Raw genomic sequence first — 26,420 nt, 5'->3', positions numbered from 1 at the left:
CTGGGCTCATAGGGTAGCATCCGGATGCCCTGGTCTAAAGCGTTTCCTCTCACCAGTGAGAAAGACAGCCTGGTCATCCGAACGTCCACATTTCCTCCCTGCTCCTGATGCGTGGTCAAGTTTGAGGCCAGTTCATAAGCCAAGGCCACCACCATGGAACAGGTCCCGAAGCAGCACAAGCCTCCAGGACAAGGTAGAGCCGCCCTGGCTGTAATCTTTATGGAAGCAGGCTGCCACATGGTTCAAATCCATTGACCTTTCAGTTAGCAGTCACGCACACCCAGGACTCCTCCGAGGCGGAAAAGCCCTGCTCGACCCCATGTTTACGTGTGTTCTGATAGCTATTAGCACTAAGCAGCTTAACCAGGTTCATCAAGTTGTAGGAGCACAGGTGGTGTAGTGGATACAAATCGGCTGCTGACCTGAAAACTCTCTTTGGGAGAAAGGCTGGGCTTTCTACTCCTGTAGAGAGTTACAGTCTCAGAAACTCAGTGGGGACAGTTCTACCCTGTCCTACAGGGTCACTGCGAATCGGCAGTGACGCGACGGCAGTGAGTTTGGCTTGCTGAGATTCTGGTTGAATTCTTTTGGCAAGAATGTTTCGCAGGGTGCTGCAGGTGGTGCTGCGTGCTTTCTCCTCCTTCGCATCAAAAAGCGCCTGATAGCTAGTTGTTTCTTAGCAGGGGCAAGATTGAAGGTGGGGTCAGTTGTTGTGAGCCTGGCCTCTCATCTTCGAGTTTCCCACCTCCCTCGCTCTCACTTGATAGTGTTAGCAATCACAGAACAAATAGTGAGAGGAGAGATTAGACATAGATCGCGGCAGTTTTTGCCCTTGACCTTCATTTCTTGTTCAATCACACGGAGCAATAGTTATCAGACCATTCTAATCCTAAACCTCACAAAGTTTATGGACTTAGCAGCAGAAACCCACATTTCTGAGATCAATCAGCGTACCTCACAAGAATATGAAAATAAACAATCCTGTTTGTCCAAGGTGAAAACAGCTTGATTGTTGTTTTCACATTATTTTAAAAGATACATGTTTATTGTTACAGGAGGTTGGACATTGAAAGAAAAGAACTAAATCCTCTGGAAATCCCAAAGCCAACAAAGGGCATAGTTTAGTGGCAATGAAAGCATTTTATATATTTAATTTAACTTCTGGGTGAAAGTTTGCAGAGCAAATCAGTTTTCCAGAAATAAATTTTAACTACCAATATACATGAAGGCTTTAACTAGATGCTGAATCAAAGATAGGCTTAAAACTATTATGACACATCTGATTCTCTTTAAATTCACTTAAGTAGATACTACGGAGTTAGCTTAACCACCAACTTTCTATCAACAAATAGTGCAAAAAAAGAAGTGGCTAGAATAATTTGTACTTGAAAATAAACTTCCTTCAGCTCAGGGTTTGGTAGACACTAGAGTCAAAGGACGTTTGACAAGAAAGACATTTCTTTCAGCTGAAAAGACAATTATGTTTCGGAGACAATTCAGGTGCCACAGGGCAGAAAGGATTCTTCTATTACTTGCACTTATCGAGGCAGAAATTTGGGATGCAATCTGAGAGCTAGCAAACAAGGAAATGGATGCTTGTCAAAAAGACAGCAGGCTTCTAATAGATCCGTTCATCCGAAGAAGGAGCTGAGACATTGAGAAGGCACAGTGATAAATGTCAGCAATCAGATCACTAGAGATCTGAAAAAGGCCTTAAACCCGGTAGAGAATAGAAAGAAGAAAACCTGAAAATGGAAAGGTCCTTGAAATTTAAGGAAACTGTGTTTTCTTATCGATGATTATCGGCAATACACGAGAATATCTCTGCCAGACAATACACCAGCAAAAACTCAGAGCTGTGAGAAAGAAGGACCCGTATTCCAATATGGCTCCTTCTCTTATGCGCTGCAAGACTTTGGGCAAGTGACTGATCTCAGCAATCTCATCTGTAAAAGGGATTCATGGTAGTACTTAGCTCACACTATTGAAAAGAATAAGGGATGCAATGGGGTTAGCCCATGGTAAGTAATATAATTATCAACATTCGCTTATTTTATTAGCTAATATATTTATCTATCTTAAATGTAGCCCAAACAGAAGGGCACAAGAATTCCATGTAAAACAATCAAAAGTGTAGAACTACAGCCCATACAAAAACATAGTTGGATGTCATGGTCATGTTGAAGGAAAATATCAGACACAAAACTGTGTATTTTCTAGGCTTATTTATAGAACGTGCAAAAAAGCACATAGAACTTAGTCATGTTAATTAAGTCAGAATTATGGTTATGAGTGATCCTTTGAGGTGATGAAAATATTTTACGTCTTGATCTATATGAGTGTCAGGTAGCTCGCTGTATGAGAGTATACATATGTATTTATAATCTCTCAAACTATTCACCTAAGATCTTCTGTGCACTTTAATCTACGTATACCCCAATGTTAAAAAAAAAAAGAAATCAGATGTGTTGGGAGTTGCATAACAGAATACACTGAACAAGCATTTCCTAGCATGGGACACAATGCAGTTTTCCAAACAAACCCATCTGTTGTTTCATTAGGATAAATTAGTTTGTGTAGGGATTTTAGGGGGGTTAGGTGTCTGCAAAGTCACCCAAACTGGTAGACTTAGGACTAAGGTCAGAGGTTACTGGGAAGCACTGTCTCTTGCAGCATCGGTGATGTCTAAGCGAGATGTCTGGTGGTGTAGGCAGTTTTCATGACTCAGCCTGAAGGAGCCGCCCCGGGGATGCTGTACAGAACGGCGGTTCGCAAAGTGTGGCACTGGATTAGCAGCATCAGCACTGCCTGGGAACCTGCTAGAAATACAAATGTTGAAGCCCCACCTCCAAAACTCTGAATCAGAAACCCTGGTAGGGAGCCCTTTGGTCTTTATTTTAACAAGTTCTCTGGGTGAGCTTAAGCAGTCCTGATAACTAGAAGTTCAAATCCAGTCACTCCATGGGAGAAAGATGAGCCTCTCTGGTCTCGTGAAGGTTGGCAAAGCCTCGGAAACTCTATTTAATGTGCCAATGAGTCAGGATTAGGATTCCTGGTGGTGGGGTTATGTGTTGGGCTGCTAACCTCGCGGTTATCAGTTTAAACCCACCAGCTGTTCCTTAGAATGAAAGAGGAGCCTTTCTATCTCAATAAAGACTTACAGTCTTACAAACCCTGAGGGAGCTCTACTCTGTTCTATGTGGTCACGACTCAGTGACAGTGCATCTGGGTGATTCAAGCTCCTACACCTTGAAAAGAGACATGCACTTGATATATAGAAAATAATCAAAATAAGTTTTAAAAAAATTTTTTAGGAAAATAACCAGTACAATTTGTTGTATGTAACTTGGCAGCACTAGATTATCTCCAAAGATTCTACAAGTGAATTAGACCCCCTTTAAACTGCAGAAGTATGGACCTACTTTTTCTCATTCCAAACTTGTCATGAAAATGCTATCTACAACTACCCTGAATTAATGTTATTTATGGTTAAATGAAAGCAGTGGTGATTATAAAGTATAATTTCTCCCCGCATAATTCATATGACTGGCCTCTCTGATAGAGACCATGAGAAAGGATAGTGTGTTATTATTATGGCTTCCCACAGTTCTCTGGTGTTTGCTAGATCATGATGAAAATTCATGAACTAAATTTGTAGAGTGAGTTGATTCCCACTGACTAAGAAGCCTGGCTTCTGGTGCTGATATGAGCCCATTAAGTACCAAAGAGTAAATATGGCCCAATGAATTATCTACTAAAAAGTATCCTGGTGGCACTGGTGTTAAGCATTGGGCACTAACCTCAAAGCCAGTGGTTCAAAATCACAAGCCACTCCTCGGAAGAAAGTTGAGGCTAGAGGGGTGTGGAGTTTGGGGGTTGTTTGTTCTGTTTGGGTATTTTTAAAATCTAAGTTTATTGAGAAAACTCCAGAGTAATATCTACAGACATGAGACCATCTTTTTATTCACAGAGTAGGGGGGAAATACCTACTGTAAATCAGTAAGTATAGCCTGGCCCACCGTTCCAAACCAGAGTCCCAGATGGAAAAGCAGTTCACTTTCCCTTCCTTTGCAGTGCAACTCCTACTGCTGGCCACCACGCCAGACGTCATCAGCACAGAGTCAGCTTAGAGGGGCCCGACGCCATCAGGAGATGTGTTCTGAGAATAATGAAAAGTGCAAGGGAAGGGTTGGGAGCAGATCAGCAGACGATTGGGAATCTGACCAGCTTTCCTAATGAGAATCCACATGTCTGCTTGATCACTTGGAGAGGGTGGGAATGAGCTGGTGGCTGTGCTGAGCTAGAGGAGGGTCTGTCATCCGATGCTAGCTTCCTGTTGTAACTCAGACCTTGACCGTCTGATGCAGGATGACCGGCCTTCAGGGGCACTCACCTGCAGCTGGGCCCTTGGTAAAAATGTATTAACCACTAGCCCACCGTCCCTGCTTCTCAGATCACTGATGTTCACAAAGCCTCCTATCTACAGGCCCGCTTGCTGAGCACCCCCCCCCAAAAATGTGAATCCCCTGCTGTGGAATTGAGTCCATCTTGGAGACGAACTGCTCCTTGGGGTGTCTGAGGAGCAACGAGTACTCTTTGAGAAGATACAGTTTACATTTTACACCACGGAGAACTTGTAAAACAATCTTTATTGGGGAAGAACACACTATCATGAACCTAACAGGGAACTCAAGAATGTTTATGTAAAGCACACGCTTTATAAAGTACACTGGAGCCATTAGCTAGCAAGGGAGCCCCCGGAATTAATATGCAGAAGTTTGCAGATAAGGGCAGCTGGGTGGTTTGGGGGCGGACAGGCCCATCTTTGGACAGATGCCCACGGAGTGTGATCAAAAGTTACAAGTCATCTGTGTCAGTATCCATAAAGATTACTAAATGGTCCCCTCTTACAGTGTTTCTTATGATGGCAAACACAATCCTTCACATACACGGCCTACGGAGGGGAGAGGGCAAAACGTATCTCTTTAGTTTTGTTCTGGAACATTTTCCTCCCAGACAAAGCACGCGGGAATGGAAAAGGAACCCAATCACCACGTACAATGACTAAACGAGAAAAGATTTAGGCGCAAAGAAGTACACACTCTAGGACATAAACTGGAAGCCCCACCCTTTGGGGTCAACCGACAGAGGGATTTCCTGGCCTCTGTCTTCCTGTGGGCCTTGGGGTTGGCTACTGTCACAGAGAGGCAGCCAACACCTGCGGATTTTACAAAAGGGTTTCCAAACAAACACTGCCTGCTCATTTCCCCTTGGAAAGGGGGCTAAATTGGTTATGTTTGTTTCTGTAACCTGCTCACCTGGGACCCAGGGAGGCAAGTTCTAAATGACTCCCCATTGCCATAGAGTTGACCTTGACTCCTAACAATCATCAAGGACAGAGCAAAGCTGCCCCATGGGCTCTCCAAGGCTGTCTGTTCATGAAAACTTTCCACTACCTTTTCATTCCATGTCCCCACTGTGTGCACGCTCTACAGGGCCACTATGACTTGGGAAACCAAACAGGCTCCAAACCACTCTGTTCCTGCTCAATCCCCTGCTGGGAAGTTGCCTTCCTCCCCCAGATATTCGGCACCAGAACCTACATCTTAACAAGCTGTAGCTCTATAAGAATCACCTGAGAATCCATAACAACCACGTTGGGTAGCACAACTTCCCCCTGTGCCCCCACGGCACCCCCAAAATTCACCGCCATTGAATCACGTCAGACTCAGAACTGCCTCCGGGGGTTTCCAAGACGGAAAATCTTTGCAGGAGCAGAAAGCCCCCTCCTTCTCCCATAGGGAAGTTGCTGGGCTCAAACCACTGACATTCCGGTTGGCAGCCTAACGCGTAACCCTTCACTCTGCTATCAGGGCTCTTTGGAACGGTGAAGGCAGGGAAAACTTTGTGTAAATGCCTTCCTAAGTCCCTTATGATATCTAGAGTTCTTATTGAAACTAAGTGTCCCTTCCAGACTGATGTGTTAGGAGTCCTGGTGGCATAGCAGGTCAAGCATGAGGCTGCTAACCAAAAGGTTAAAGACTCACCAGCCACCCTACAGGCGAAAGCTAGGCCAGCCTGCGTCCATAAGGATGACCACCTGGACAATCCTATGGGGCAGTGCCACTCTCACTGCCAGTGAGGCCACTTCAGAGCACAGCAGTCCTGGAAGAGAGCTCAATTACCCCTATGGGTCTTTGAGACTAACTCTTCGAAGAAGTAGAAAGCCTCATTGCTTCTCCTCCAGAGCAGCCAATGGTTTCAAACTGCTGACCTTGCCGTTAGCATCCTATGCACGACCACGATCCCGCTTTTCAAGTAACCGATGCTTTAAAGTAACCTAGACATCTAAGCAAATTCGCTTTCTTCAACCGCTTTTTCAATGCTGTTTTTTTTTTTCTTAAAATAACACATGACGAAGTTCTCCCTTTCTGTATTTTATTGAATTCCTCGGAAAAAAAGTTGTAGATGGAAACAAATGCAATCAGCTGCTCTCAAAAGCGTATATTCTAAAAGTGTGTCACCCTCAAACATACACATTACCTCTTTCTGACACCCTGTGTGTTCATGGAGGATCTCAATGAGAAACTGCTCACCATCTCAAGCAGAACTCATCGCTGTGCCAGCAGGAGCAACGGCCCAACAGCACAGCAAGAGAGACTGGGAGATCCCTGCTAAATTCCCGTCCACTGGTTTCTTGTACCAAAACAGACCTCGTCTGAATCACTGAGAAAACTCAAATGGCCACTTGCAGACTCAGTCTCCAAGATTCTCGTTCTTGATTACTGGAAATTGGCGCTCTGGACCCTCCAGGCTCATAGCTGAAGCAGCTATAGGATGCCAGCCTCTAACACAGTGCCAACGGTCTCGTGAGAAAAGACCTGCTGGATGAACATTGAAGGTGGAAGAATGACACCTGTGGGAACACAGTTGGGAGACTGAGAGGGAAGCCCTTCAGGATAACGAAAATGCCTCACCTTGACAGGGTTTGGGGGGCATGGCAGATGCTCTTAGTCAATGGTGTCCTATCACCTGCCCCCATCTCTGGTTCCATCCGCAGTGGTGGGCAGTGTCATTCACACTGACCACATCTCACGCACCAAAGGAAGTTGGCCAGAGAGGAAGAGACCAAGGGTGAGGTCGCACAGAGCAGAGCAGGTAGGTCACCAACATCCAGGGAGAGGCGCCACACCAAAGCTTCTGTGCTGTGGTCCTGCTCACAGCTGGCCCAGCCGAACCTTCCTCAGGGTCGGAACAAAGATGACACGGGCTCACGTGTCAAAAACAAGGACAGAGCTACGTGACTCAGACCTGAGCAACGCTCACTTAACAACCACTTAACCAGATTATTTCCTGGCAAGGGGGCAGGGAGATTTCACAGAGGCTCAACGGGGGCAGGCTGGTCCAGCTGTCCAGGCTGGTCTAGCTGCAGAGTGGAGAAGGGGTTACGGGGCAGAACACAGAACAACAGGGATCCGAACTTCCTGGTCACTGATTAGTCACAATCAAAACCCTTTCATAGGGAACAAAAAAGGATGGGGCTGCCAGATGTAGCAAATAAAGACAGTACACCCCATGAAAAATAGGATTAAGCATAAACAGCGAACATGCTTTAAGTAAAAGTATATCCCAAATGCTACAGGGGACAGACATGTGTTTCACAGAAATGGAAATATCCCTGGATTTTTATCTGGCAACCCTACCAAGTGAGGGTTAATGTCAATTTTTTAAATCAAAGCCTTCTGGATTCAATGACCAAAACAATATGTCCGTTGAATTAAGCCTGCTGCTGTCCCTTCATTGCTCTCCCCTTCACAGCTGCAAAAGAAGAGCTGGCAAAGTTAACCAGGTCAAGCCAGGAAAGGACTGGACGCATGTTCATTGCCCAGAGTTCTGTATTTGTTACTTCACTCAGTACATCCTCATGAGGCCCCATTGGGCACCAGTGACCATCAAATAAGTTCTTCTCGTGCTTGTCTCAGTGGAATGCTGGGCTCCATGGGATTTTCAATGGCTGATTATTTTGAAAGCAGATTCCCAGTCTTTCTCTGGTGTCACCTTTGAGTGGACTCAAACCCCCAACCTTTGGGTTAGCAAGGAAGCATGTTCACCGTCTACATCAGGGATTGGCTAACTACAGGTCTTGAGCTATATTTACACATCGCTCTTTCAGTATGTACACCTGGCTCTGAAGCGCAATAGAAAATGAAAATAAAATCATAGTTTATGTATACAATTTTAAAGGATTTAATTTAAATAATGGTTATTTCATTTACTTGTAAAATATGTTTATGGTTCTCAAATAATGTTTTAAAATCATTTTATTGGGGGCCCTTATAGCTCTTATCACAATTCATCCATCCATTGTGTCAAGCGCATTTGTACATATGTTGCCATCATCCTTTACAAAACATTTTCTTTCTACATGAAGCTTTGGTATCAACAACTCATTTTTTTCTTCCATCCTCCACCCTCCCTCCATCATGAATCCTGGATAATTTATAAATTATTATTATTTTCCTATCTTACACCGACCCCTGTCTCCCTTCACCCACGTTTCTGTTGTTAGTCCCCCTTGGCGGGGGGGGGCAGTTATACATTGATTTATTCCGCCTTTCTCCCCCCACCTTCCTCATACCCTCATGGTCTCAATACTCCCATTATTGTTCCTGTGTTGAGAGCCCGTACCTGTACCAGTGTCCATGCTCTGGTCTAGCCAGCTTTGTAAGGTAGAATAGGGGTCATGCTACTGAAGGGGAGGAAGCATTAAAGAACTAGAGGAATGAGATGACCCCAATTCTACCTTGAAAACCTGTTAGACCAGAGGATGCACAGCGGTACAGTTGGGATCTGGAAACACAGGGAATCTAGGACAGATGAACCCCTCAGGACCAACAGTGAGAGTGGCGATACCAGGAGGGAAGAGGGGGGCTAGAAAGAGGGAACCGATCTCGGGGATCTACATATAACCTGTCTGGGGAATGGGCAACAGGAAAGTGGGTGAAGGGAGATGCCAGGCAGTGTAAGATAAGATAAAATAATAATTTATAAATTATTAAGGGGGGATAGAAGGGAGGGGGAAAAGGAAAATGAGCTGATTCCAGGAACCCAAGTGGAAGGCGAATTTTGAGAATGATGAGGGAAACGAATGTATAAGGATGCTTTACTCAATTGATATATGTATGGATTGTGATAAGAGTTGTATGAGCCCCAATAAAATGATTTATTAAAATAAAAAAAGAACTAGAGGAATGTTGAATGTTTCTTTGGTGCTATTTTGCACCCTCGCTGGCTCGTCCATTCCTTGTCATCCTTCTGTAAAGGGATGTCTAATTGTCTACAGATGGGCTTTGAGAATCCACTCTGCACTCCCCCTCATTCACATCAATATGATTGTTTGTTCTGGGTCTTTGATAGCTGATACCTGATCCCATGGACACCTCATGATCACACAAGCTGGTGTGCTTCTTCCATGTGGGCTTTGTTGCTTCTGAGCTAGATGGCCACTTGTTTATCTTCAAGCCTTTAAGACCCCAGACAATGTATCTTTTGATAGCCAGACCATCAGCTTTCTTCACCACATTTGCTTATACACCTATTTTGTCTTCAGCAACGGTGTTAGGAAGGTGAGCATCACAGAATGCCAGGTTATTAGAGCAAAGTGTTCTTGCATTGAGGGAGTACTTGAGTAGAGGCCCAATGACCATCTGCTACCTTAATATTTAACATATATGTACATAGATTTATGTCCCTATCGTTATGTAAATTTACATATGCATGGGCCTGTATTTAGACCTCTATAAATTTCCTTTACCTCCTAGTTCTTTTCTCTATTTCCTTTTACTTCCTCTTGTTCCATTATCATGTTCAACCTTCATTCAGCTTTCATTAATTCCTCTTGGCTACATTGCACTTGATCAAGCCCCACCAGGCATCCTATGCCCTCCTCACCATCAATTTGAGATCACTTGTTGTTCCCTTGTTCCTCGGTTTGTTGGCTCCCCATTCCTTTCCAACACCTCCCCCTCTCCCATGTCCCCCCAGAACCATTGGTTTCAATGTTTTCTCCTTGGAATTGTTTATCTTGCCTATCTGATCTAGAAAGACATGAATAAAAACAAAACAAACGACAATAATAGAATAGCCTATAAATAGTTTCAGGTCTGTCTGCTGATCTTTATGTTTTCTGGTAAAATCTAATGAGGCACCAAACCCTGCCCCCAAAGTCTATTTTTGGGATTCCTTGGGGACTTTATTGTTATGCTCCTCTTGCTGCTCTGTTGCATGTCCTTCGTGTTTTGCCCCAGTGTGGTGGGGTCAGATCAGGCACAATCCCCCACTGTGTATCCAGTGTTGTCCCCATAGTGCTTTGAGTCAGTGAGGGGATGACATATCTCATTGTGGGGTCACCCCTATGGTCCTCTGTGCATTGGCTGCTCTAAGCAGGAATATCGTCCTTGGTTTGGTGGGGCAGGATGTGTTCCACTCTCTCTTTCTCTCTCCTTCCCTCATAGTTTGCTTCTGTGTATTCTGGAGCGCCCCTCTCCCCAAGCTGTAGCTTCAGTGCTGTCTTCTGTAGTTCATTCTTCTGGGGAGGGGTCCACGTGGAATAATTTTTCAGCCCCATGGAATAATTTTTTTTAATTTTTGTGAGGTACAGGATTGGCTCTTCCATCTCAAAAGTTCAAAGACTTCTGGTCTACACCAACCTCTCTGGCCGGCCTAGGCACCATGCTAATTGTCTAGGAATACAGTGTTAAGATAGGCTTCATGGCAAGAGGCAGAAGCCTGATGTGGATGCACAGAAAACAAGTAAAACTTTAAACAGAGATGGAACACACAACATTCCTCTAGTTCTTTAATGCTTCCTCCTTCCACTATCCTGACCCCAGTTCTCCCTTACAAATCCAGTTAAGTCAGAGCATGTACACTGGTACAGACAAGAGCTCTCAGCACATAGAATCCAACACAGAGAAACCCCTCAGGAGCAGTAATGGAAATATTGATACCATGAGGGTAGGAGGAAGGGGGGGTGGGGAGAAATGGGGAAACCAACTACAATGATTGACGTATAACCACCACCACCACCACCCAGAGGAACGAACAACAGAAATGTGGCTAAGGGAGACAGCAGATAGTATAAGATATGAAAACAATAATAATTTATAATTTATCAAGGGGTCCACAAGGGCGGGAGGGTTGGGAAGAAGGGGAAAAGGAGGAGCTGATACCAAAGGCTCAAACAGAAAGAAAATGTTTTGAAAATGATGATGGCAACACATGTACAAATGTGCTGGATGCAATTGATGTATGGATGCTTATAAGAGCTGTCAGAGTCCCCAAAAAACTGATTTAGTAATAATTTTTTAAAGATCCTATTCAACTCTTTACTGAGCATTTACTGAAACACAATGATGTAAAGCTAATTTGATCCAACAGAACGTGTGTGTGTATGGCTGGTCACGAACCTATCCTCCAAGACAGCAGCCCTGTCAGCAGCCTCTTCGACCAAAGTAAAGCTGGGTGTCAAGTGGTTTTCCTATTGCTAAACAAGCTTCCTCGGGCCTTTGGTCCACGTGAAGGTCCAAATTCTATAGAACGACATAAGTGGGTTTTTACAGGTGGAGAAACAACCAAACAAACCAGGGGTAAGTTAAGTTACGCCCAAGTCCTATCGCTTGCTTTTGCAGGAGGTAGAGGATGCCTGTTAGCCCAGCAAACGTAGCTTCCAGCCCAACAACCTAAACTAGGGTTTTGTTTTTAATGTGCTAGCTGATACTCTTTATCTGCCTTCTGTATTCCTGCAGACTGAGCACCTTTCACTGAAGCAGCTGCATGGAGATTGCAGTCAGGAGAGTCCTCTCATTCCTGACACCCAAGTTTCCTTTCGATGTTAGATTAGGGGAAAGACGCTGGTCTCCATCCACATGACGTGAGATAACCTAGGAACCAGGCTGGGAGGCTTAAAAGCGAAGACTCTGCAGTCCCCCAAGAGAATTTCTGGGAACAGAGGAATAAGGAATTAAAGCCAAATAATTTCAAACCAGAAGTTGGGGGCTTTAGGCCCCAAGCTTGCTGTACATTGTTATTGCGTGAGGAGCTTTAAACAATACCAACACCTGCTTTCCATCCCTAGATATGCGAATCCAATTGGCATGAGTGAGACCTGAGGGATAGAATTAGGCTAGCGCCTCCCCCCTCCCCCCAGGTGATTGTAATGCTGAGTCAAGTCTGCTCACCTCTGACCAAGGCTAAGGAGCTGTGTGAACGAGGATGAACTCTGAAACCAAGGCAGGCTCACAAAGCTGGTTGCTTTTCTCTCAGCATGGTGATACCCGCAGTACCCGAGGGGCCATGATGAGACTGAAGAAAATTAGAAAAGCTCTTTTGACACCCCAAAATTAACTGGATGATGAGCCACACTTGGTCTTTCCATGAGAGGATGGGATACCTGAGTGAGCGCCAGCTTGGTCTTTCCATGAGAGGATGGGATACCTGAGTGAGCGCCAGCCCTCCCCCCCCCCCCCCGGCATTGCCGGTGGGTACTTCTATGCTGATGAGCAGATGTTGGGTACCAGAGCAGGTGATTTCCACCAACTCTCAGATGCAGGCCCCAGAACCCACTTCAACCCATTGTAACCCAAGGTCATGATCGTGATGGGAACATTATCACCAGGTCTTTTCTCCACCCTCAGAGCAATTTGAGGGTGGAAACCGCCTCCGTTCCAGTTATCCGATGAGCCCTTAACCATTTGTGCCTTTAGGGCTCCTCATAACACAGTTAAGTCTCTTATTTTTCCATTTTCTAGCCCCATTTTTTGTTATTCATAATCATCAGGGACTTACGATGAAAATCCTCTGCCAATCAGATTGGGATCATGGAACCGGAAGTAGTACAGGTGACGTGGCTGTGCCCCTTAGGTGCCCTCAAGCGGCTGCTCCTCAAAGTGACTCTGTGCCACAGAATGGACCCCCCGGTGCTGCCCCATCCTCACCAGCGAGCTCATCGTCGCCGGCAGCATGTCCATTCGTCTCACGGAGAGTCTTCCTCTTTTGCTCTACCAAGCCCGGTGCTCCTTTCCAGGGACTGGTCTCTCCTGATCACACGCCCAAAGTGCCTCGCCATTCATGTTTCCAAGAAGCTGTACTTCTTCCATGAAGGATCGATTGACTCCCCTGGTAGAGTTCCATAATTTTCACCAGCACCACAATTAAGAGGCATCAAGTCTTCTTCAGTCTTCCCTATTCACTGTCCGACTTTCACACAGAGATGAGGGCATTGAAATACCATGGCTTAGGTCAGGCACACCTTAGTCCTCCGAGTGAGATTCTGGCTGTTCAACATTTCAACAAGGTCTTGTGCATCAGATTTGCCCAATGCAATAGACCCTTGATTTCCTGCCTGCTGCTGCCATGAGCACTGATTGTAGATCCAAGAACCTTGTAGATCCTTGGCAACTTCAATCTTCTCTCCGTTTATCACGAGGTTGTCTATTGGGCCAGGTGTGACGGTTTGAGCTTTCTTTACATTGAGTTGCAATATCCCTACTGAAGACTACATTCCTCAATCTTCATCAGCAAGTGCTTCAAGCTCTCTGCCTTCAGCAACCAAGGTCATTTTTACTATTAAGCCTTCCTCCAATCGTGATGCTCTGTTCTTCTTCAGACATCCAGCTTCTTGGATTATTTGTTCAGCATACAAATTGAATCATTTGGCAGGAAAATACAACCCTGATTTTAAATCATGTAATATTACTTGGTCCTATTTGAAAGACTGCCTCTTGGTCCATGAATGATAGAAAGTTTATGGGATTTTAACACAGAGAATCAAATAGCCAGCCTTGCACCAATCATAGAGATGGAATGTCCATTGAAGAGCATGCCTTCAGAATATTGCCCTGCCGGAGTGTTCAGGACAGTCCAAATTTCAAATACTTCACTTCTCTGAGCCGACAACTCATCAGAGTATTTTAGGGGGAAAAGCTAGGGAGGAGGCAGAGGCTTGTCTTTGAATGTGTGCCGATCTGTAACTTTTTTAAGGTTTGAGTCATGAGCATGCACTCTTTTAAGAATCTAGAAATCATAATACTCTGTCTTCTAACTGACTTCTGAAGTGGGAATGTGCTTATTTAAATTCATTACATATTGAATTTTATATCTGAAATCCTAATATCAGATTTGTAAACTGTGGCAAAGGTAGATTGTATTGCTTTTAGCTTTTATTTTTTAAATCATCTTATTGGGAGCTCATACAACTCTTATCACAATCCATACATACATCAATTATGTAAAGCACATTTGTACATTCATTACCCTCATCATTCTCAAAACATTTGCTCTCCACGTGAGCCCTTGGCATCAGCTCCTCATTTTAAATTTTACACTTAACTAAGGACAGACTTGGGATATGAACTCTTGCCCTCAGAAGTTTATAATAGTCTATTTAATAAGCAAGTAGGACAATAGAGTGGTTAAAATGATAAACTGGGAGTCAGGTCTATGATTCCATTTTGTTTCTATCAATAATGAACTACTGAATATAATAATAAACTACTTTGTCCAAATCACCCAAACTCTGTAACTTTTAACTTCTTCATAAATAAATGGAGATTTAAAAAGTACAACCTAAGTGGGTTGTAAGGAGGATGGCGTGAGCTAATAATTCTTACTATTGCTCTGCCTAGTCTAGAATTGCATCCCCAAAGATGGAACGGGGTGGAGTGGCCAGAGATTGGCTTAGACAAGTTCCAGAAGTTTGATTCCTTAACTACAACCAGATCGATCAGAGGAATGTGTTGTTGACGTCAGTCCACATTCACACAATTACAGCTCTGTTCTGGTGCAAGCCCAACGCGAGTGTAATCTCTCCCCCGGATTTCTTTGGCAAACACTGGCATGTAGACAGAATCACAGCATCCTGCGCACAGCCCTGCTGAGGCTTCCGTTTCTCCAGCACAGTACGAGCTGAGCTCTGAAAGATGAGCGTGAGGACCAGCCAAAAGGGAAACCGCCCACTGCCCCTGGTCTGACAAATATGCCTGTGAAACTCCCGTGCTCTGGAAGGGAAAATATCTGCTGGGTACAAAGAGCTAGAAAAACAATTTCCTTCCAAATAAATTGATCCCCAGAGATCAATGGTCTAGAAATAGTCCTCTGAGATACTCGCAGACCCCTGAATATACACAGTCGGCAAATTTTCAGTTAAGTCATGTACATTTCTGATATGCAGGATGTATTTTCATTGTTACGAATTGAATACAATTAAAGCACAGTGATTCATCACAAAATAATGTTATTTTATATTGTGAAATATTTCTTTCTAATGACATATAAATGAAATTTGTCTTGAAGCATGGTGCATCATGGGTAACAGTCTTCACGCCTGGTCCTCGTGTGTGGGTGTATCTGCATGTGGCAGACCTGACTGGAGGTGGCTAGAGAGCGGTGTCTCGGTTCCTAAGACCATTGGAAATATGTGTTTTCTGATGGTCTTTGGCGACCCTTGAGAAAGGGTCATTCGGCCCCCAAAGGGGTCGCGACCCACAGGTTGAGAACCGCTGAGTAAGAGAGGACGATAAGCCATAGCCCTCCAGGCACAACTTGGCGACTGCTTGACAGTCAACAGGTTTTCGTTTTCCAAACACAATACAAAACAGCACAACACGTGCACGTCTTTGAGAACTCACAGTGGTTTCAACAATTACACAAAACGCGCACATTTCATTGCGGAAGCATGACTGACCTCAGAATACTCTTCATGAGATCATTGCTGAGCCTCTCCCCCCATTCTAGACACACGGCATCCATATGCCTCCCTCCCTATGAAATGTAAGCAACCCTGAAAAAATCTTCCTCCTGGGAGGGTGGGAGTGGCGGGGACTTCTTTTCATACAGTTGGATATAGCAAAATTTCTCTATCAATTACAGAAAATCAATGAAGTTAAAATGTTTTGCAAGTGTAATGTTTGCTTTGCTTTCCTACTTTGCACACAATAATCTCGCTGCTCTGTAAAAGGCACTGTTTCAATATTGGAAGGAGACAACGATTACGCAGACACAACCCCAGACCGTTACATGTCTGGTGCGACAGAAGAGATAAGGGTTGGCTAGAAAATACAAAGCGTGTGTTCTTGGGGTATAACAATAATGCCAATAATAGTTCTAATACCATCCCAAGCGCAGCAGCCCCTCCTGGAGCCCCCATGGGACGGAGCTGCACTGCCCGCAGGGTTTCCTAGGCCGCCATCTGTACAGTGGACAGTGGATGGACAGACCGCTCTCCCAGCGAGGGGCTGATGCATTCAAAATGCCAACCTTGTGCTTAGCAGCTGAGAGCTTTAACCTCGGTGTCACCACGGCTCCTTCATAATTATAATAAGTAACAATTAATAATTAGCTCTTACTCCAGGCTAGGCATTTTACGCACATTCATGTTTCACGTTGATCCTGTAGTCATTATTACCCTCATTCTACATAGATGTAAGTTGAGTCTTACATGGCTTAAGCAATTTTTACAAGGTCATAGTTAATACCTGAACCAACATCCCTTACCCAGACCTCTGGCCACCTCCATACCATAAGAGTGTAGCCTTTGAACTTGATCTGGGTTTTAATATTTCCTGGGTTTTTTTTTCAATCTGGGGTTTATCTCCATTGTGTTTTGTTATTGAGGGTTGCCTTTTTGACTCTCTGTTACAGTTTTTCGTATATGACACTCAGGATGGATGAATCTCTGCAGACAATAACTAAATTAAGGATTTCCTGTGGAGTACAGCAGAGGAGATGGGGAAGTAATGGGAATCTAATATCAAGGAGTACAAGAAGGGAGAAAATATTTTGAAACTGATTGTAAAAGCAGTTGTAAATCCTCGGTTGAGGAAAGCATCCTTCGCATACTGCTTACTCTTCTATACCACCTGCAGGCTTTGACTATGTTTTTACTATGTTCAATAAGAATATTCGATTAATCCATTGATCAAGCCATTTCCTTGCCCTCCTTCAAAGCTCACTCCTGAACATCTAGGTCCCAGAAGCCTGTGGGCGCCACTCTAGATTTTCCTGGCAAATCCCAGGGGTTGAGTTGAAGGTTGTTCACATCCACTTAGCATTTCCCTGACCTCCATGTCACAGTTACCTGAAATCCTGTCATGCCGATTCAGGTGCAGTGTTTTGACATATCTGTCTCGCTATCCAATTTGGCATGAAGCCTTACTGGTATATTTGCTGCCTGGCATAGAGCCGGCTTCAAGTAAATATTTAATATAAGCTATTGGCTGAAATAAAAATAATGATTAAAATTAATCATATTTATTCTTCATGATAATTTCAACAAATGGGATGTGACTTTTAAAATTCAAATTGGAGAAAAACCTAAACTCGATGAACCAAAGTGCTACATCTCAAGTCAAATTTACAGTGCCCATTGTTATCATGTTATTTTAGAGAGACTATAACATATTGCTGAGTGTTTAAGAGATTTTCATAACATGGTCCTATAATCCCCTAAGTAGAACTCTGTCTCAAATGCTGTAAGCATATTAAAACCTTGTGATAGAGCCAGGCTCTTCAGAAGAACAAGGAGCCTTTGTTTGGTTGCTTTGTTTCAACCCTGACAAGATTCAGACACATCATTGAGGGGATGACACCTGTCTTATAGATTTCTCTAAACCCAACCACCAGCTCTGAGAGCTCACGTTATAGCTGAGACTCTTCAGCAAGCACCACCTACCTTCCGCCTTCCCGCTGCCCTTCTGCCTGCTGTCACGCAGGGGTGGCACCTCCAGCAAAGCAATGCCCGCCCGCTCCAGGACATTCACTTCCACTGTAAGCCTCCCAACCAGTTGCTGGGGTCGAACGCTGATGATGTGCTCATACTTCCCACGCCGTCTCTGCAAAAGCTCTTCATAGCTTAAGAGGAAGACAGCTTTTTCCTTGCTGGGAATCACCACAGACGCTCTGAACAGTTCCGTCCCCTTCTCCCTGGAAGATGGAAAATGGAACCACTGAGTAAGGTCCAGGTAACAGAAAGCCCGGTTCCCTCAGGGATCCTCAGGGCACTGCCATACTGATAACCTGTCTCTGAGTAAGCCCAGCAAACATAGTAGGGTAAAAAGAGAAGTTATCTTTGGGAAGTGTTTCAGGAGGGAAAGAACCCCAATTCAAATATATATTTATAAAGACCCCTTTATTAAGTCTTAAACAGGACAAACAGAGCCCTGGTGGTATAGTGGTTACGTTTTTGGTTGTGATCCGTAGGGTTGGCAGTTCAAAACCACCAACAATCTGAAGGAAATTTATTTTGAACCCAAAATTCCATACCAGATCAAAGGATTAATCAACACCTCAGAAAGTTTACTTCTCATATACCCCTTCTGAGAAAGTTATTTAGAATATACTCCATTAAAGTGATGGTAAAAAGCAAGAAAAAAGGAAAAGTGAAATGCCAGAAATAACAAAACCAAACCAGAAGTACACTCAAAAGAAACCCCAGGTTAACAGTTATATAGCAAAAGGCTAAATGCCATGAGGGCATTTCATGGGTCTATAGTAACTCATCCCCCATATTTAAACAGCTCTGAAATAAAGATATGTCTCAACAATGTCTTCACAATGGCTGTTGACCAGGTATCAGTGATGACATAGTTATCATGACTTGAACAAATTTGGTCATAGTTCATTTTGTCATCATTTTAAATGAGTTCTACGTCCTGATTGATATAATAATGAAAAAAATACATTTCTTTTTGTAAGAAAAAAAGACAATCAGAAACTCTGGGAGCAACAAGTGTGTATGTTATGGTCCCTAAAGAGAACTGGAGAGGAGAATGGTTCCAAATAGCTTGTGAATTGTAAGAAACGATGGTCCTGATACAGACCATTTGGGACACACCTCAAGTTCAAGGTTACGTTGAATAACTTGCTGCAGCAAGAGAGATTATATAGCAAAAGGACCGTGGAGCAGATCATCAAAGGACTTAACAGATTCATTATAGGATTCGGCAGTGCATAGAGTGTGAGTCTTGATGTGAGAAATTGGCTAATGCACTTACCGCTAACCAAAGATTGATTGTTGGAGTTCAGCCAGAAGTGATTCAGAAGCAAGACCTGGTGATCTACTTCCCAAAGAGGAGCCATTGAAAACCCCATGATGCTCAGTTCTTCTCTGACACACAGTTCCACTCTGTCACCACAAATGCCTTCCAACCTGAGCTACGCATCCTTCAGACTTAGATCCGCTACTTTTCATAAGATTTTCACAGGTCAATTTTTTTCACAAGTAGATCACCAGGTCCTCCTTCCTGGTCTTCATCCGAAGTTCCACGGAAACCCGTCTACCTGGGTGACCCTGCTGATATCTAAAATACCAGTAGCAGAACTCCGGCAGCACACAGCCACCAGAGTATACCAAAGTGACAGGTAACAGTGGCATCATACCACATGACTCAGCAAATTGGCTCCTAGGTATATATGCAAAAGACTTGAAAGCAGATCATCAGAGACAGGCGCACCGAGGCTCACTGTGGCATTATTGCCAATAACCAAAAGGTGGGAGCAACCTAAATGCCCATCAACAGATGAGTTAACAAACACAATGTGTTATGTGCATATGATGGAATACACCTCAGCCATTAGGAGAACTGAAATCTTGAAGCATGCTACAGTGTAGATAGAGCTGAAAGACATTATGCTGAATGAAATGAGTCCATCACAAAAGAACAAATACTGTATGACCTGACTTACATAAAAAACACACAAAAAAGTCAAATGCATAAGATATATAAAGAACAAAGTTGATTGGTGGTTACCAGGAATGGGCTAACTGGGGAGAAATGTTACATTAAGAGTAGGGTTGTAGAAACAGTTATTGTCATTGCTACCTTGTACATCTGTAAAAAAAATTGAATTGGTAAAGGCAATATGACAGCTCAAATTTACAACAGCAAAAAAAAATGTAGCTACTGAGGAGGCTTATGCACAACCAAAAACCTCACAGGATTTGGCTTCTTGGTTTGGAGGTAGGGACCTGTGGTTTCAGAGCCATCTCCAAACAACATGCTTAGTGCTTCTGTTCTACCGCCCAGTTCTGCATGTAATGTCTGGGGTCTAAAAAGTTTGCAAACAGCTATCCAAGGCGTAATCCATTTCTGTTCACCTGAAACAATGGAAGAAGGGAGAAGAGGCTAATTGCCTCCATGACCAACTGCCTCCTTTGTCATGAGACCAGAAGTGGATGGTGCCCGGCTACGATCACTCAACATTTCGATCAAAGAGGTGACAGGAGAATCCTGATCAAAAGGAGGAAGTGTGAAGAATCCAATTTCAAATTCTCAAGAACCCAGACTTTCTAAGCCCCTGACGTTCGGGGGAACACCTGAAACAAATGCCCAAGATAATCTGTAAACCTTGAACCAAAATAGCCCCTGACGGCTTTTTTTTAAAACCAAACAGTAGTTTAGCTGGACTCATAAAACACTGCTGTGTGCATTGTGCTCTTTCAAGAACAGCCTTGTGTTCTTTTAAGAACTATGTGTTTGGGATCGTGTCAGCAACAGCAACTCAGAAGATTCCGTAGCTGCCTTAGGGGGCGGGGAGTGTATGTTCCTGGGGGAGGCACAGCTCACGGGCTGTGATCAGTGTGACTAAATGATCTGTGTAGAAACTGTTGAATCGGTGTATATTCTGTTGTCCATCTCCTCAACAACAAAATAAATACAATTTATTTATTTGTTTTTCTTTTAAAATCCAGATAAGCCAGTTTCTTAAAAGACAGGGGGGGGGAAGCAAAACTATAATAATATTTAATACTAGAAAACTACAAAAAAAGGAAAACATGAGAAAATTAGTATTGAGTGATTCCAGAAAGTAAGAACTGGAAGATAAGAGAGGTAAAATGCTCCTTTTTAATTATAAATCCTGATGTTGTTAACCAGGTGTATTACTTTGATAAAACATTAAAAAGAATTAAGTGTGTGGAGGAATGGACCAGGAAAAGATGAGCCGGCAAATGGGGTAGAAAGTTTTCTCCTTTGCTGAGATGAATTTTTAATTCCTTAATTAAATGGTACTTACTGGTTATCTTCTTTGGTTTTATTCGTTTCCTGTTTTACCCGGTTGTTATTTTTCTTCTCCTTCTCTGTGATTTCACCCTGATAAACTTTGTCTCCAATAAGCCTGAAACACAAGAGACAGCTGTGTTACCAGCGTGCAATCCCAAGACAAATTCAAATATAGATGTCATAACCATGACAACCCTACAAAATATTTTCATTTGCCTCTTGGGTCTACAGAAAGAGAGCATTCCAGACCGAGGCACAGCCCTTGAATCACTGATTTCATCCTAGGGCAATTCCAGCAGGTCTGAATGGTAAAAACCCAACCCACACTGCTCCTGTAATTCTCTAAGAGTACATCACATCTGCTCCGACCAACCTCCATAAGTAGTCACCAACTGGAATCTTGCCCAAACTGAGCATTAAACCCCAACACCAACTCTATGTTACATACCCCTCACCAGCAACTCACTGCCCTCAAGTCCGTGCTGACTAATTATGGCTCTATAGGATAGGGTAGCCCCTTTGGGTTTCTGAGATTGTCAATCTTCATGAGAGGAGAAAGCCTCATGTTTCTCCCTCTGAGCAGCTGGGAGTCTCAAACTGCTGACCATAAGGCATAATGTCATCCACTACACCGCCAGAGCGCCTTGTTAGATACTACTCCCACCTGCTTCAAAATAAGAGACGCAATGGGTGCTTCGAAAAGCTTGTGAGACAATGGAATTAAATGATAATAGACTCTTTCCATGAACTTTCTGAACTCAGTGTAAAGAAAGCCCAAATCCTCACAACTGGGCCAATAAACATCACCCTCATAAATGGAGAGAAGATTGCCATTTTCAAGGATTCCCTTTTGCTTGGAATCAAAAGACCGCTGCTGCACAAGACCTCTTTAGTGTTGAAGAGCAAGAATGGCTCTTTGAGGACTTACTTAGGTGTGTCTGATGGAGGCCGTGATATTTTTATTTTTCTTTTAAAAATTTTATTGGGGCTCATACAACTCATCACAATCCATCCATGCATCCATTTTGTCAAGTACCTTTGTACATTTGTTGCCATCATCATTCTCAAAACATTTGCTTACTACTTGAGCCCTTGGTATCAGCTCCTCATTTTCTCCCTCCTTCCCCCATCCTCCCTCCCTCAAGAACCATTATAATTTATAATTTTTTTTTCATGTCTTACACTGACCAATGTCTCCCTTCACTCACTTCTCTGTTGTCCGTCCCCCAGGGAGGGGTTATATGTAGATCATTGTGATCGGTCCCACCTTTCTCCGCTCCCCCCTTCCCCTCCTCCTCCTGTTATGGCAACTCTCAACCTTGGTGCTGAGGGCTTTATCTGTCCTGAATTCCCTGTGTTTCCTCTTTTCTGTACCCTTGTACATGCTCTGGTATAGCCTGATTTGTAAGGTAGAATTGGAGTCATGATAGTGGTGAGGAGGAAACATTAAAGAACTAGAGGAAAGTTGTATGTTTCATCTGTGCCATACTGCACCCTGACTGGCTCGTGACCCTTCTGCAAGGGAATGTCCAATTGCCTACAGATGGGCTTTGGGTCTCCATTCTGCACTCCCCCTCATTCATAATGATATGATTTTTTTGTTCTTTGGTGCCTGATACCTGATCCCATTGACACCCTGTGATCACCCACTGGTGTGCTTCTTCCATGTGGGTTTGGTTGCTTCTCAGCGAGATGGTCGCTTGTTTGTCTTCCAGCCTTTAAGACCCCACACACTATATCTTTTGATAACCAGGCACCATCAGCTTTCTTTACCACATTTACTTATGCACCCACTTTGTCTTCAGCAATCGTGTCGGGAAGATGAGCATCAGGGCCATGATATTTTCAATCACCTTATATGCAAGCATGTTGGACAATGAATAAGGAAGAATGCAGAATCAGTGCATTTAAATTATGGTCTTGGTGAAGAAGACTGAAAATACCATGGACGGCCAGAAGAACAAACAAATCTTGTCTTGGAAAAAGTACAACCAGAATGCTCCTTAGAAGTGAGGATGGTGAGACTTTATCTCATATATTGTGGACATCTTATCAGGAGAGATCAGTCTCTAGAAAAGGATATGATACTAGGTATAAAAGAGGGTCAGGGTAAAAAAGGAGAAAGACCCTTAATGAGATACATTGACTACAGCAATGCGCGCAAACTAACAATTATGCAGATGGTGTAAAACTAGGCAGTGTTCCCTGCTGTCGGAACTAAGTCGACCAGGAGTAGGAATCAACTTGAAAGTGTCTCACAAGAACAACACATCAAGGGTTTTATGTTATCTTATCATTCAGGTCTCAAGTACCATGGTCTCTGAGCCCTCTCTCTTTCTTCCTGATCTAAACAACAACAACAACAACAACAAACTTCTTAATCCTATTGCTGTTCTGCCAGCTTTATAAGATGCAGATCTGTCTGAATCTATCTCATGTGTTGATTTGCTTACTTGTTTATAAGGTGTTCTTCCACCACTGGAATTTCTGGAACGGTGCAACATTATCTTTTCCGTAGTAGTATGCTCATGACCTGAAAAGGTGTCTGGCTCATAGAGGGTCACTCAAAACTCACAGCCATCAAGTTGATGCTGCCTCATAGCAACCCCCTGTGGGTCTCCAAGATGGTGACTGTTCACAGGAGTAGAAAGGCCAGCCTTTCTCCCTCCAAGCTACTGGTGGCTTCAATCTGCCAGCCATGTGGATCATAGGCCAACACATAACCACTACACCACCAGGGCTCCTCCGCTCATAGTGGTTACTTAGTAAATATTTACAGGAAAAAAGAAGGGCTGGAGAAAAGAAAGGGATGAAGAGGGAAACGGAGGGAAGGAATGAGAGAGGGAAAAGGGGAGGGAGGGAGGGAGGAAGGCAGGCAGGCAGGAATTATCTGGCAGTAAAACTTATAAAAACCAGAACCTATATAAGGCAGAAACCGGTCAAAGGAGGAAAATTCAAATATTTCCCTGTCAATGAGTCATTACTGCTAGGAGAGCATAAAAGTCAATTGGCATAGCATTGTCCACAAACACAGTGTTCTATGTCCCATTATGGAGAATAGCAACTGGTGTCGTAAAAGCTGTTTTCAGCCATCTAAGGTGCAATTCAACTATTGGTCTCTCCCTATCCAGAGTAAAGACGAGCGAAGAAAATCAACAACTCATGGAAACAAAGAGTTAGTGCAAAGGATTCATAGACCACAAACTTCCATGACCCTGAGACCAGAAGAACTAGATAGTGCCCAACCACCATGGCTGACTACTTTGAAAAAGATCACAAAAGAAAGTCCTAGACAGAATGAGAGAAAAATGTGCAACAACCATCTTTTGTTAAGTCCAGCCTACCAGTCTAATAGTGACTAGTGGAACCCCCAAGACTGGCCCTTATTAGACTCCCTTTAGGCCTGAAACTGAACTCACCCCTGTGGCTCGTTTTCTGCTCCTAGGGAGGTCTGGGAGGTGAGGTATGTATGCCTTAGAATAATTAATCATAGGAGATCAAAAGGGTAACATTTTCTTACAGAAAAAGCTCAGATGATAGGAAAGGATATAAAAGATGGACTAATGAAAATGGCAAACAGGGAGAAAGTGGGAAAAGTGCTATTACACTGTGAGGATTGCAATCAAGGTCATGTGTCAAACTGTGCATGAATTGCTGAATGGAAAACCGGTTTGCCTTATAAAATTCCACCCAAATCACAATTAAAAGTGTGTGTGTGTACACACACACACACACACACACACACACACACTACCAAAGGTAGAAAACTTGCAAGACCTAGAAAAACCAGGCAGTCCTATTGAGCTTCAACTCTCCAAGGCTTCACTGTATCATCTATTCTGGGATGTAATATCTCGTAGCCAAAGACCGGCTGGCAGACCTCCCATCATCTCGGCCTGGCCCTGGCCACCCTCCACAGAAGGCTCCATCCAGGGGGTTCCCTACATAGTGAAGTTGGTGAGGAAAGCCGCAGCTGGAATCTGCATCTGGAACTCAACGTCCTGGTCCTCCGAAGCTCTATTCAGCATTCTGCAGGAAACCGTCGTGAAGGAATACCGAGAAATGATGGTTGACTTCACGGAAAATTCTGTCATCAAGGGTTTGGTTTTCTGTGGGAATTAAAACACAATATTCAATCAATCAGTAAATAAAGCACAACATTCTCAGTGATGCGCTCAGCTTTCATGATGAGCAAACGAGACAAGCTCTCTGGGGTAGCTGTGGGTTTTCTTTTCCCCCCTTAAGTAAACTATTCTTCAATGTGGGAACCTTTGGCATCTGACTCTCCTTTTTCCAGATTTCCCAATGTCTTACTACCCTCACTTGTAAAACAACCTTCATGGAACAACTAATTCTTGTTTTGGCAGCAAATCTTTTAACCTAACATGAACGAATGAACACGGTGGAAAGTTCCACGTTAGCAACATTTAGGATTTTATAAGTATATTTAGCCTATCATTATTTTCTGCTATACACTATGAGATCACATTTATAGGAACACTGGATTTATTGAAATATCACAGCATGCCTCAGAAAATTCTCATCGTTTCTAATTTATTTCAATATCCATTCAGAGGAACTGTAAGCGAGGGCAGTGCCATCCGGGCCACCGTCACACTTGTACCATAGGACCAGTAATAGATGCAAGAAAGGATTCAGGGAATTAAAACTCAGGAAAAAAGACAGTCTATATCGGTGCTAATGATTAGTTTCCCGAACGCCTACGATAAGGGGAGTAGCTGATGATATGAGTTTAGGTGTTCCTTAGATCTATGTGTCCTCGCCTTGACACTAGCACTACCTCTGGTGACCAGAAGCTTACAGAAGGAAAACTCCCATGCGGAAAGTCACTGCTGAGTGATTGGCTCATCCCAGGACTGACTCAAGACTCTGTAGGAATTACCCCGGGATAGCTTGGGTGTTTTTATTCTCATGGTATAGCTAAAAGAAAGTCAAGCTCACCGAGTTTGCATAGGAAGCGGCTTCAAAAACTTTGTAGAAACTTTCCACTTTCTTTTCATTCCATTTTTTCCACGGGCTTTTGAAGACCTCTCCTATTTGCCCAAGCCAGCAAAGAGTAGGTTTGGGAGTTTAAGTCAGTCCCACATGCTCCAACGGCCATGCTTTTTGCCATCATGCTGTGTTGCCTGTCAGCCTTTAGTGGACTTTTCTCACGCATCTCTGTGTAGTCAAACTCCAGCCTGCTCTTCAGCACACATCGGCCTCTCAAGAAATGATTGCTGAATGCAACTTGGCTGCTCTGATAAGCTTCTACTCTCTTTCAATGGCACAGTGTCCTCTCTGTGTTCCAGGTTTATTTGAACCCTCGCTGATTTTATGAGTGTATGTCAGTACATACGTGTG

The 26,420-nt window shown here is 43.6% G+C and overlaps 1 protein-coding gene across 1 annotated transcript in view; it reads right to left on the bottom strand.

The window, feature by feature from the left end:
• Positions 1-26,420, bottom strand: part of ITIH5 (inter-alpha-trypsin inhibitor heavy chain 5) — a 100,438-nt gene that overhangs the window by 50,593 nt on the left and 23,425 nt on the right. Inside the window, exons 3-5 of the mRNA XM_075552408.1 lie at positions 25,002-25,165; positions 21,070-21,171; positions 17,729-17,979 (exon numbers count right to left, since the gene is read on the bottom strand). Coding sequence (XP_075408523.1) covers positions 17,729-17,979; positions 21,070-21,171; positions 25,002-25,165 — 517 coding nt within the window. The remainder of the gene's footprint in view (positions 1-17,728; positions 17,980-21,069; positions 21,172-25,001; positions 25,166-26,420) is intronic.

This window comes from Tenrec ecaudatus, chromosome 6, assembly GCF_050624435.1.
Source record: "Tenrec ecaudatus isolate mTenEca1 chromosome 6, mTenEca1.hap1, whole genome shotgun sequence".
Classification (NCBI taxonomy): domain Eukaryota; kingdom Metazoa; phylum Chordata; class Mammalia; order Afrosoricida; family Tenrecidae; genus Tenrec; species Tenrec ecaudatus.
This window is presented reverse-complemented; position numbering and strand designations above follow the sequence as displayed.